The sequence below is a fragment of the Bombina bombina genome, chromosome 2 (assembly GCF_027579735.1).
Source record: "Bombina bombina isolate aBomBom1 chromosome 2, aBomBom1.pri, whole genome shotgun sequence".
In the NCBI taxonomy this organism is placed as follows: domain Eukaryota; kingdom Metazoa; phylum Chordata; class Amphibia; order Anura; family Bombinatoridae; genus Bombina; species Bombina bombina.
This window is the reverse complement of record NC_069500.1, coordinates 1,253,331,964-1,253,344,465: the sequence shown is the minus strand read 5'-3', so window position 1 is coordinate 1,253,344,465 and position 12,502 is coordinate 1,253,331,964. Positions and strand designations below refer to the sequence as shown.

The following is a 12,502-nucleotide window of genomic DNA, read 5'->3' as shown; positions in this document are numbered from 1 at the left end:
CTATTGACGTTCAGTCTAATAAACGTTTAAATGCTCTTTTTAAACCTCCTGTGGTTTCCCCAGGGGTTTTTCCCATTTCTGAGGCTATTTCTGATATGATTTCTAGGGAATGGAATAAACCAGGTACTTCTTTTATTCCTTCTTTAAGGTTTAAAAAAATTGTATCCTTTACCAGCAAAATCTATAGAGGTTTGGGAAAGAATCCCCAAAGTTGATGGGGCTATTTCTACTCTTGCTAAACGTACCACTATTCCTATGGAAGATAGCACTTCCTTTAAGGATCCTTTAGATAGGAAGCTTGAATCTTATCTAAGGAAGGCCTATTTATATTCAGGTCATCTTCTCAGACCTGCTATTTCTTTGGCTGATGTTGTGGCTGCATCAACTTTCTGGTTGGAAAATTTAGCGCAACACGAATTGGATTCGGACATATCTAGCGTTGTTCGCTTACTGCAACATGCTAATCATTTTATTTGTGATGCCATTTTTGATATTATCAAAATTGATGTTAGATCCATGTCTTTAGCTGTATTAGCTAGAAGAGCTTTGTGGCTTAAATCTTGGAATGCTGATATGACATCTAAATCTAGATTACTATCTCTTTCTTTCCAAGGTAATAATTTATTTGGTTCTCAGTTGGATTCTATTATTTCAACTATCACTGGGGGAAAAGGAGTTTTTTTGCCTCAGGATAAAAAACCTAAGGGTAAATCTAAGGCTTCTAACCGTTTTCGTTTCTTTCGTCAGAATGAAGAACAAAAACTCAATCCTTCCCCCAAGGAATCTGCTTCCAATTGGAAGCCTTCCTCAAATTGGAATAAATCCAAGCCATTTAGGAAACCAAAGTCAGCCCCTAAATCCGCATGAAGGTGTGGCCCTCATGCCAGCTCAGCTGGTAGCGGGCAGATTAAGGTTTTTCAAGGATTTTTGGATAAAATCTGTCAAAAATCATTGGATTCAGAGCATTGTCTCTCAAGGATATTGAATAGGATTCAAAGTAAGACCTCCTCTGAGAAGATTTTTTCTCTCACGCAACCCTGTAAATCCAGTAAAAGCTCAGGCTTTTCTGAAGTGTGTTTCAGATCTGGAGTCTTCAGGGGTAATCATGCCAGTTCCTCCTCAGGAACAAGGTTTGGGGTTTTATTCAAACCTATTCATTGTACCAAAGAAAGAAAATTTATTCAGACCAGTTCTGGATCTAAAAATTTTGAATCGTTATGTAAGAGTACCAACTTTCAAGATGGTGACTAAGGACTATTCTGCCTTTTGTTCAGCGAGGACATTATATGTCCACAATAGACTTGCAGGATGCATACCTTCATATTCCGATTCATCCAGAACACTTTCAGTTTCTGAGATTCTCTTTTCTAGACAAGCATTACCAATTTGTTGCTCTTCCATTTGGCCTAGCAACAGCTCCAAGAATCTTTTCAAAGGTTCTGGGTGCCCTACTATCTGTAATCAGAGAACAGGGTATTGCAGTGTTTCCTTATTTGGACGATATATTGGTACTAGCTCAGTCTTTACATACTGCAGAATCTCACATGAATCAACTAGTGTTGTTTCTTCGGAAACATGGTTGGAGGATCAATTTACCAAAAAGTTTCTTGATTCCTCAGACAAGGGTCACCTTTTTAGGCTTCCAGATAGATTCAGTGTCCATGACTCTGTCTCCAACAGACAAAGAGACGTTTAAAATTGGTCGCAGCATGCCGGCTCCTTCAGTCTCAGTCATTCCCTTCAGTGGCTATGTGCATGGAAGTTTTAGGTCTCATGACTGCAGCATTGTACGCGATCCCCTTTGCTCGTTTTCACATGAGACCTCTACAGCTTTGTATGCTGAATCAGTGGTGCAGGGATTATACAAATATATCACAATTAATATCCTTGAATCCCAATGTACGACACTCTCTAACATGGTGGATAGATCACCATCGTTTGGTTCAAGGGGCTTCTTTTGTTCGCCCAACCTGGACTTTGATCTCAACAGATGCGAGTCTTTCAGCTTGGGGAGCTGTTTGGGGATCTCTGACAGCACAAGGGGTTTGGAAATCTCAAGAGGCGAGATTACCAATAAATATTTTAGAACTCCGTGCAATTCTCAGGGCTCTTCAGTTCTGGCCTCTGCTAAAGAGAGAACCGTTCATTTGTTTTCAGACAGACAATATCACAACTGTGGCTTATGTCAATCATCAGGGTGGGACTCACAGTCCCCAAGCTATGAAAGAAGTATCTCGGATACTTGCCTGGGCGGAATCCAGCTCCTGTCTAATCTCTGCGGTGCATATCCCAGGCGTAGACAATTGGGAGGCGGATTATCTCAGCCGCCAGACTTTACATCCAGGGGAGTGGTCTCTCCATCCAGATGTGTTTTATCAGATTGTTCAGATGTGGGGGCTTCCAGAGATAAATCTCATGGCCTCTCATCTAAACAAGAAACTTCCCAGATACCTGTCCAGATCCAGGGATGTTCAGGCGGAAGCAGTGGATGCGCTGACACTTCCTTGGTGTTATCAACCTGCTTACAGCTTCCCGCCTCTAGTTCTCCTTCCAAGAGTGATCTCCAAAATCATCATGGAACAGTCTTTTGTGTTGCTGGTGGCTCCAGCATGGCCACACAGGTTTTGGTATGCGGATCTGGTTCGGATGTCCAGTTGCCCGCCTTGGCCACTTCCGTTACGGCCGGACCTACTATCTCAAGGTCCGTTTTTCCATAAGGATCTCAAATCATTAAATTTGAAGGTATGGAAATTGAACACTTAGTTCTAAGTCATAGAGGTTTCTCTGACTCAGTGATTAATACTATGTTACAAGCTCGTAAATCTGTCTATAGGAAGATTTACTATAGAGTTTGAAAGACTTACATTTCATGGTGTTCTCAGATTCTCCTGGCATTCTTTTAGAATTCCTAGAATTTTACAGTTCCTTCAGGATGGTTTGGATAAGGGTTTGTCTGCAAGTTCCTTGAAAGGACAAATCTCCGCTCTTTCTGTTTTATTTCACAGAAAGATTGCTATACTTCCTGATATTCACTGTTTTGTACAGGCTTTAGTTCGTATTAAGCCTGTCATTAAATCAATTTCTCCTCCTTGGAGTCTTAATTTGGTTCTGAAGGCTTTACAGGCTCCTCCATTTGAGCCTATGCATTCTTTGGACATTAAACTACTTTCTTGGAAAGTGTTGTTCCTTTTTGCTATCTCTTCTGCTAGAAGAGTTTCTGAGCCATCTGCTCTTTCTTGTGAGTTTCCTTTTCTGATTTTTTCATCAGGATAAGGCAGTTTTGCGGACTTCTTTTCACTTTTTACCTAAAGTTGTGAATTCTAACAACATTAGTAGAGAAATTGTTGTCCCTTCCTTGTGTCCTAATCCTAACAATTATTTTGAGAGATCCTTAAATTCTTTGGATGTGGTAAAAGCTTTAAAATATTATGTGGAAGCTACTAAAGATTTCAGGAAGACATCCAGTCTATTTGTTTTATTTTCTGGTCCTAGGAAAGGTCAGAAGGCTTCTGCTATTTCCTTGGCTTCTTGGTTGAAGCTTTTGATTCATCAAGCTTATTTGGAGTCGGGTCAGGCCCGCCTCAGAGAATTACAGCTCATTCTACTAGATCAGTCTCCACTTCGTGAGCTTTTAAGAATAAAGCTTCAGTTGATCAGATTTGCAAAGCGGGCGACTTGGTCCTCTTTGCATACATTTACTAAATTCTACCGTTTTGATGTATTTGCTTCTTCGGAAGCAGTTTTTGGTAGAAAAGTTCTTGAGGCAGCTGTTTCAGTTTGATTCTTCTGCTTTTTAATTTAAGTTTATTTCTTTCAAAAATGAAAATAAACTTATTTTTTTGGGTTGTGGATTAATTTTTTCAGCGAAATATGGCTGTTTTTATTTTTATTCCCTCCCTCTCTAGTGACTCTTGAGTGGAAGACTCCACATCTTGGGTATTGATATCCCATGTGTCACTAGCTCATGGACTCTTGCCAATTACATGAAAGAAAACAATTTATGTAAGAACTTACCTGATAAATTCATTTCTTTCATATTGGCAAGAGTCCATGAGGCCCACCCTTTTTATGGTGGTTATGATTTTTGTATAAAGCACAATTATTTCCAAATTTGCTTTCTACTCCTTTCTTTATCACCCCACTGCTTGGCTATTCGTTAAACTGAATTGTGGGTGTGGTGAGGGGTGTATTTATAGGCATTTTGAGGTTTGGGAAACTTTGCCCCTCCTGGTAGGATTGTATATCCCATATGTCACTAGCTCATGGACTCTTGCCAATATGAAAGAAATTAATTTATCAGGTAAGTTTTTACATAAATTATGTTTTTTGGCACACATTTGTTCAGCCCTAATTATAGTATTTTATCAGTTTTACACAAAATTATAACCATGTTTAATTAATATACACATTATACACTGTATATTTATTAGTTTATATATAGTAATATATTCTCTTTTTTCCACCAACCTCTGATTCAGTGCCACTTCTGTGCCTGATATCTGACATAGCAGTTACTTCCCCATTTGGATGTTCTGTCCCACCAGACATTAAACGTTTTCGTTCTTTAGATTTTGTTTCCACTTTTGTAACTCTAAACCTACAAGTTAAATGACAAAACATACATTTTATGGCATGTTATGTCAAGGCAGACAGATACCAATAAATTGATTTGGAGACTATAGAAAACTGATACAGAAGGGGTTTGTAAACCAAGGAAAAGAACCAACCCTAAGATACTAATACAGCCCTAGCTATGTATTAGTATCTTAGTGTTGGTTCTTTTCCTTGACCAAAGGCTTAGTAAGCTACTTTTTATATTATTATTATTATTATTTTTAACAATACTCAAGCAATATAATAGGAGCTGTGTACTGCTATATAGAAGATATGTGGTGGGTAACTTAAGGGGACAGTCAATTCAAAATTAAACGTTCAGGATTCAGATACAGCTGGTAATTTTACTTTTATCATCAAATGTGCTTTGTTCTGTTGGTATTCTTAGTTAAAGCTAAACCTAGCTAGGTTTATATGCTAATTTCTAAGCACTTGAAGGCCGCCTTTTATCTGAATACATTTGACAGTTTTTTTAAAGTTAAAGAGACAACATTGTGATAATGCCCGTGGAGTTACTTATGAGAGGGCACTGGTTAACTAAAATGCAAGTCTGTCAAAAGGACTGAAGGGGCAGTTTGCTGAGGCTTAGATACAATGTAATCATAGACATAAAAAAGTATATTAATATAACTAGGGAATGGGTAATAACAGAATTTATACTTACCAGATACATTTCTTTCCGGACATGGAGAGTCCACTACATCATTCCAATTACTAATGGGATATTCACTCCTGGCCAACAGGAGGAGGCAAAGAGCACCACAGCAAAGCTGTTAAGTGTCACTCCCCTTACCCATAATCATTCGAACGACGGGAAATGGGGTAAAAAACATAATTTATGCTTACCTGATAAATTCCTTTCTCCTGTAGTGTAGTCAGTCCACGGGTCATCCATTACTTATGGGATAATAACGCCTCCCTAACAGGAAGTGCAAGAGGATCACCCAAGCAGAGCTGCTATATAGCTCCTCCCCTCTACGTCATACCCAGTCATTCGACCGAAAACCAAACGAGAAAGGAGAAACTATAGGGTGCAGTGGTGACTGGAGTATAATTTAAAATTTAGACCTGCCATAAAAAACAGGGCGGGCCGTGGACTGACTACACTACAGGAGAAAGGAATTTATCAGGTAAGCATAAATTATGTTTTCTCCTGTTAAGTGTAGTCAGTCCACGGGTCATCCATTACTTATGGGATACCAATACCAAAGCTAAAAGTACACGGATGACGGGAGGGACAGGCAGGCTCTTTACACGGAAGGAACCACTGCCTGAAGAACCTTTCTCCCAAAAACAGCCTCCGAAGAAGCAAAAGTATCAAATTTGTAAAATTTGGAAAAAGTGTGAAGTGAAGACCAAGTCGCAGCCTTGCAAATCTGTTCAACAGAGGCCTCATTCTTAAAGGCCCAAGTGGAAGCCACAGCTCTGGTAGAATGAGCTGTAATTCTTTCAGGAGGCTGCTGTCCAGCAGTCTCATAGGCTAAACGTATTATGCTACGAAGCCAAAAAGAGAGAGAGGTGGCCGAAGCCTTTTGACCTCTCCTCTGTCCAGAATACACGACAAACAGGGAAGAAGTTTGTCGAAAATCTTTAGTTGCCTGTAAATAAAATTTCAGGGCACGGACAACGTCCAGATTGTGCAGAAGTCGTTCCTTCTTTGAAGAAGGGTTAGGACACAATGATGGAACAACAATCTCTTGATTGATATTCCTGTTGGTAACTACCTTAGGTAAAAACCCAGGTTTAGTACGCAGAACTACCTTGTCTGAATGGAAAATCAGATAAGGGGAATCACAATGTAAGGCCGATAACTCAGAGACTCTTCGAGCCGAGGAAATAGCCATTAAAAACAGAACTTTCCAAGATAACAGCTTGATATCAATGGAATGAAGGGGTTCAAACGGAACACCCTGTAAAACGTTAAGAACTAAGTTTAAGCTCCATGGTGGAGCAACAGTTTTAAACACAGGCTTAATCCTGGCCAAAGCCTGACAAAAAGCCTGAACGTCTGGAACTTCTGACAGACGTTTGTGTAAAAGGATGGACAAAGCTGAGATCTGTCCCTTTAACGAACTAGCGGATAAACCCTTTTCTAAACCTTCTTGTAGAAAAGACAATATCCTAGGAATCCTAACCTTACTCCATGAGTAACTCTTGGATTCGCACCAATGCAAGTATTTGCGCCATATTTTATGGTAAATTTTCCTGGTAACAGGCTTCCTAGCCTGTATTAAAGTATCAATCACTGACTCCGAGAATCCACGCTTTGATAGAATCAAGCGTTCAATCTCCAAGCAGTCAGCTTCAGAGAAATTAGATTTGGATGTTTGAAAGGACCCTGCACCAGAAGGTCCTGTCTCAGAGGTAGAGACCATGGTGGACAGGACGACATGTCCACTAGGTCTGCATACCAGGTCCTGCGTGGCCACGCAGGCGCTATTAGAATCACTGATGCTCTCTCCTGTTTGATCCTGGCAATCAATCGAGGAAGCATCGGGAAGGGTGGAAACGCATAAGCCATGTTGAAGGCCCAAGGTGCTGTCAGAGCATCTATTAGAACTGCTCCCGGGTCTCTGGACCTGGATCCGTAGCAAGGAAGTTTGGCGTTCTGGCAAGACGCCATGAGATCCAGATCTGGTTTGCCCCAACGCCGAAGTATTTGGGCAAAAACCTCCGGATGAAGTTCCCACTCCCCCGGATGAAAAGTCTGACGACTTAGAAAATCCGCTTCCCAGTTCTCCACGCCTGGGATGTGGATCGCTGATAGGTGGCAAGAGTGAGACTCTGCCCAGTGAATTATCTTTGAGACTTCCATCATCGCTAGGGAACTCCTTGTCCCTCCCTGATGGTTGATGTAAGCCACAGTTGTGATGTTGTCCGACTGAAACCTGATGAACCTCAGAGTTGCTAACTGAGGCCAAGCCAGAAGAGCATTGAAAACTGCTCTTAATTCCAGAATATTTATGGGAAGGAGACTCTCCTCCTGAGACCATGATCCCTGAGTCTTCAGGGAGTTCCAGACAGCGCCCCAACCTATCAGGCTGGCGTCTGTTGTTACAATCGTCCAATCTGGCCTGCTAAAGGGCATCCCCTTGGACAGATGTGGCCGAGAAAGCCACCATAGAAGAGAATTTCTGGTCTCCTGATCCAGATTCAGCATAGGGGACAAATCTGAGTAATCCCCATTCCACTGACTTAGCATGCACAATTGCAGTGGTCTGAGATGCAGGCGTGCAAAGGGTACTATGTCCATTGCCGCTACCATTAAGCCTATCACCTCCATGCATTGAGCCACTGACGGGTGTGGAATGGAATGAAGGACACGGCAAGCATTTAGAAGTTTTGTTAACCTGTCTTCTGTCAGATAAATTTTCATGTCTACAGAATCTATAAGAGTCCCTAAGAAGGGAACTCTTGTGAGTGGCAATAGAGAACTCTTTCCTTCGTTCACTTTCCACCCATGTGACCTTAGAAATGCCAGTACAAACTCTGTATGAGACTTGGCAGTTTGGAGACTTGACGCTTGTATCAGAATGTCGTCTAGGTACGGAGCTACCGATATTCCTCGCGGTCTTAGTACCGCCAGAAGAGAACCCAGAACCTTTGTAAAGATTCTTGGAGCAGTAGCTAACCCGAAGGGAAGAGCTACAAACTGGTAATGCCTGTCTAGGAAGGCAAATCTTAGGTACCGGTAATGATCTTTGTGAATCGGTATGTGCAGGTAGGCATCCTTTAAATCCACTGTGGTCATGTACTGACCCTTTTGGATCATGGGTAAGATTGTCCGAATAGTTTCCATTTTGAACGATGGAACTCTTAGGAATTTGTTTAGGATCTTTAAATCCAAGATTGGTCTGAAGGTTCCTTCCTTCTTGGGAACCACAAACAGATTTGAGTAAAACCCTTGTCCGTGCTCCGACCGCGGAACCGGGTGGAACACTCCCATTAGTAAAAGATCTTGTACACAGCGTAGAAACGCCTCTTTCTTTATCTGGTTTGTTGACAACCTTGAAAGATGAAATCTCCCTTTTGGAGGAGAAGCTTTGAAGTCCAGAAGATATCCCTGAGATATGATCTCTAACGCCCAGGGATCCTGGACATCTCTTGCCCAAGCCTGGGCGAAGAGAGAAAGTCTGCCCCCTACTAGATCCGTTTCCGGATTGGGGGCCCTCACTTCATGCTGTCTTAGGGGCAGCAGCAGGTTTTCTGGCCTGCTTGCCCTTGTTCCAGGTCTGGTTAGGTTTCCAGCCCTGCCTGAATCGAGCAACAGATCCTTCCTGTTTTGGAGCGGAGGAAGTTGATGCTGCTCCTGCCTTGAAGTTACGAAAGGCACGAAAATTAGACTGTCTAGCCCTTGGTTTGGCTCTGTCTTGAGGCAGGGCATGGCCCTTACCTCCAGTAATGTCAGCAATAATTTCTTTCAAACCGGGTCCGAATAATGTCTGCCCTTTGAAAGGTATGTTAAGCAATTTAGATTTAGAAGTCACATCGGCTGACCAGGATTTTAGCCACAGCGCTCTGCGCGCCTGAATGGCGAATCCGGAATTCTTAGCCGTAAGCTTAGTTAGATGTACTACGGCATCAGAAATAAATGAATTAGCTAGCTTAAGGGCTTTAAGCTTGTTTGTAATCTCATCCAATGGAGCTGTTTCAAGGGTCTCTTCCAGAGACTCAAACCAGAATGCCGCCGCAGCCGTGACAGGCGCAATGCATGCGAGGTATTGTAATATAAAACCTTGTTGAGTAAACATTTTCTTAAGGTAACCCTCTAACTTTTTATCCATTGGATCTGAAAAGGCACAGCTATCCTCCACCGGGATAGTGGTACGCTTAGCCAGAGTAGAAACTGCTCCCTCCACCTTAGGGACCGTCTGCCATAAGTCCCGTGTGGTGGCGTCTATTGGAAACATTTTTCTAAATATAGGAGGGGGGAAAAAGGCACCGGGTCTATCCCACTCCTTGTTAACTATTTCTGTAAGTCTTTTAGGTATAGGAAAAACGTCAGTACACGTTGGTACCGCAAAATATTTATCCAACCTACATATTTTCTCTGGGATTGCAACCGTGTTACAATCATTCAGAGCCGCTAACACCTCCCCTAGTAACACACGGAGGTTCTCAAGCTTAAATTTAAAATTTGAAATGTCTGAATCCAGTTTATTTGGATCAGATCCGTCACCCACAGAATGAAGCTCTCCGTCTTCATGTAATGCAAATTGTGACGCAGTATCAGACATGGCCCTAGTATTATCAGCGCACTCTGTTCTCACCCCAGAGTGGTCGCGTTTACCCCTAAGTTCTGGCAATTTAGATAAAACTTCAGTCATAACATTAGCCATGTCTTGCAAAGTGATTTGTAATGGCCGCCCTGATGTACTTGGCGTTACAATATCACGCACCTCCTGAGCGGGAGACGCAGGTACTGACACGTGAGGTAAGTTAGTCGGCATAACTTCCCCCTCGTTGTCTGGTGAATTTTTCTTAACATGTACAGATTGGCTTTTATTTAAAGTAGCATAAATGCAATTAGTACATAAATTTCTATTGGGCTCCACATTGGCCTTTGAACATATTGCACAAAGAGATTCCTCTGTGTCAGACATGTTTAAACAAACTAGCAATTAGACTAGCAAGCTTGGAAAATACTTTTCAAACAATTTTCAAGTAATATAAAAAACGTTACTGTGCCTTTAAGAAGCACACAAAAAACTGTCACAGTTGAAATAACAATGAACCGGATTAGTTATAGAAACCAATTTTTTACAGTAAATGCATTGATTTAGCAAAGGAATGCACCCACTAGCAAATGGATGATTAACCCCTTAATACCGGAAAAAACGGATAACAATAAAATATAAACGTTTTTATCACAGTCAAAACACAGTCTCACAGGTCTGCTGTGAGTGATTACCTCCCTCAAAACTAGTTTTGGAGACCCCTGAGCTCTGTAGAGACGTCCTGGATCATGCAGGGAGAACAAGGAAGACTTGTGACTGAATTTCTACTGCGTAGAAAAGCGCCAAAATAGGCCCCTCCCACTCATAATATAACAGTGGGGAAGCTCAATAAACTGATTTTATTTAAAACAAACGACAGCCAAGTGGAAATTAATGCCCATAAAATTTTTCACCAAGTACCTCAGAGCTAAAACGATTAACATGCCAGTAAACGTTTTAAATATAAATACATGAAAAGTTATAAAAAAGCCTGTTGCTAGTCGCTTTTACTGCAGAAAGGCTATAAGTTATATGTATACAGTATTTTCTTAGTGAAGTGCCATTCCCCAGAAATACTTTAGTGCCAACATACATACATAACAGCCTGATACCAGTTGCTACTACTGCATTTAAGGCTGTACTTACATTTTGATGGTATTAGCAGTATTTTCTCAGTCAATTCCATTCCTTAGAAAATAATATACTGCAACATACCTCTTTGCAGGTGAACCCTGCCCGCTGTCCCCTGTTCTGAAGTTACCCCGCTCCTCAGAAGGCCGAGAACAGCAAAATGGATCTTAGTTACATCCGCTAAGATCATACACAAACTCAGGTAGATTCTTCTTCTAATGCTGCCTGAGAAAAAACAACACACTCCAGTGCCGTTTAAAATAACAAACTTTTGATTGAAGAAATAAAAACTAAGTTTTAATAACCACTGTCCTCTCACACATCCTATCTATTAGTTAGGTGCAAGAGAATGACTGGGTATGACGTAGAGGGGAGGAGCTATATAGCAGCTCTGCTTGGGTGATCCTCTTGCACTTCCTGTTAGGGAGGAGTTATAATCCCATAAGTAATGGATGACCCGTGGACTGACTACACTTAACAGGAGAAAAGGAGATAACACAAAGGTGTAGAGGTGCCTGAGGTTTAGTCAAAATAAACTAAATTAAGGGTGGGGTCGTGGACTCTCCCATGTCCGGAAATAGAAAAGAAAACACAATTTATGTTTACCTGATGAATTTATTTAAGACATGGAGAGTCCACAACGTCATTCCAATTACTGGTGGGAACCAATACCCAAGCTAGAGGACACGGAATAAATAGGGAGGGAGAACAAAACAGGAAGGCCTAAACCAGAGCTTTCATGTTGGTGACACAGTAATTCAGTTGTACTAGCAAACAGGAGGTTAAACTAACTTGTTTTAAGAGATACGGACACATACATAAATGATATAATAACAAAATGTATTTACAAGTAACAGTATGTAAGTATGTGCAAGAATTTAACAAAAGTTTAATAACACCAAAAACTACTTACCATTTTAATGGGATGCATGAGGTTGATGGGATGAACACAAAGGGGCCGATATATCAAGGACCAAATGGCCCCTGATGCCCGTTTCCACGCGAGCCTTTAGGCTCGCCAAAAACTGCAGTTATGAAGCAGCAGTCTTAAAGGGACAGTCAAGTCCAAAATAAACTTTCATGATTCAGATAGGGCACGTAATGTTAAACAACTTTCCAATTTACTTTTATCACATATTTTGCAATTTTGAAAGCTAAACCTAGGAGGTTCATATGCTAATTTTTTAGACCTTGAAGGCCACCTCTTAATCTGAAAGCATTTTGACCACTAGAGGGTGTTAGCTCATGTGTTTCATATAGAAAACATTAAGCTCATGCACGTGAAGTTACCCTGGAGTGAGCACTGATTGGATATAATGCAAGTCTGTCAAAAGAACTGAAATAAGGGGTCAATTTTCAGAGGCTTATTATTTTTTTATTGTTTAAAAAAGATAGATAATCCCTTTATTACCCATTCCCCAGTTTTGCATAAACACAGTTATAATAATACACTCTTTACCTCTGTGATTACCTTGTATCACAGAGGTAAAGAGTGTATTATTATAACTGTGTTTATGCAAAACTGGGGAATGGGTAATAAA

At 41.1% G+C, this 12,502-nt stretch overlaps 1 protein-coding gene across 1 annotated transcript in view; it reads right to left on the bottom strand.

Moving 5' to 3' along the window:
* The window catches only part of RELL1 (RELT like 1), a 336,137-nt gene that overhangs the window by 29,033 nt on the left and 294,602 nt on the right, over positions 1 to 12,502 (bottom strand). Inside the window, exon 6 of the mRNA XM_053704064.1 lies at positions 4,468 to 4,597. Within this exon, the coding sequence (XP_053560039.1) occupies positions 4,468 to 4,597 (130 nt within the window). The remainder of the gene's footprint in view (positions 1 to 4,467; positions 4,598 to 12,502) is intronic.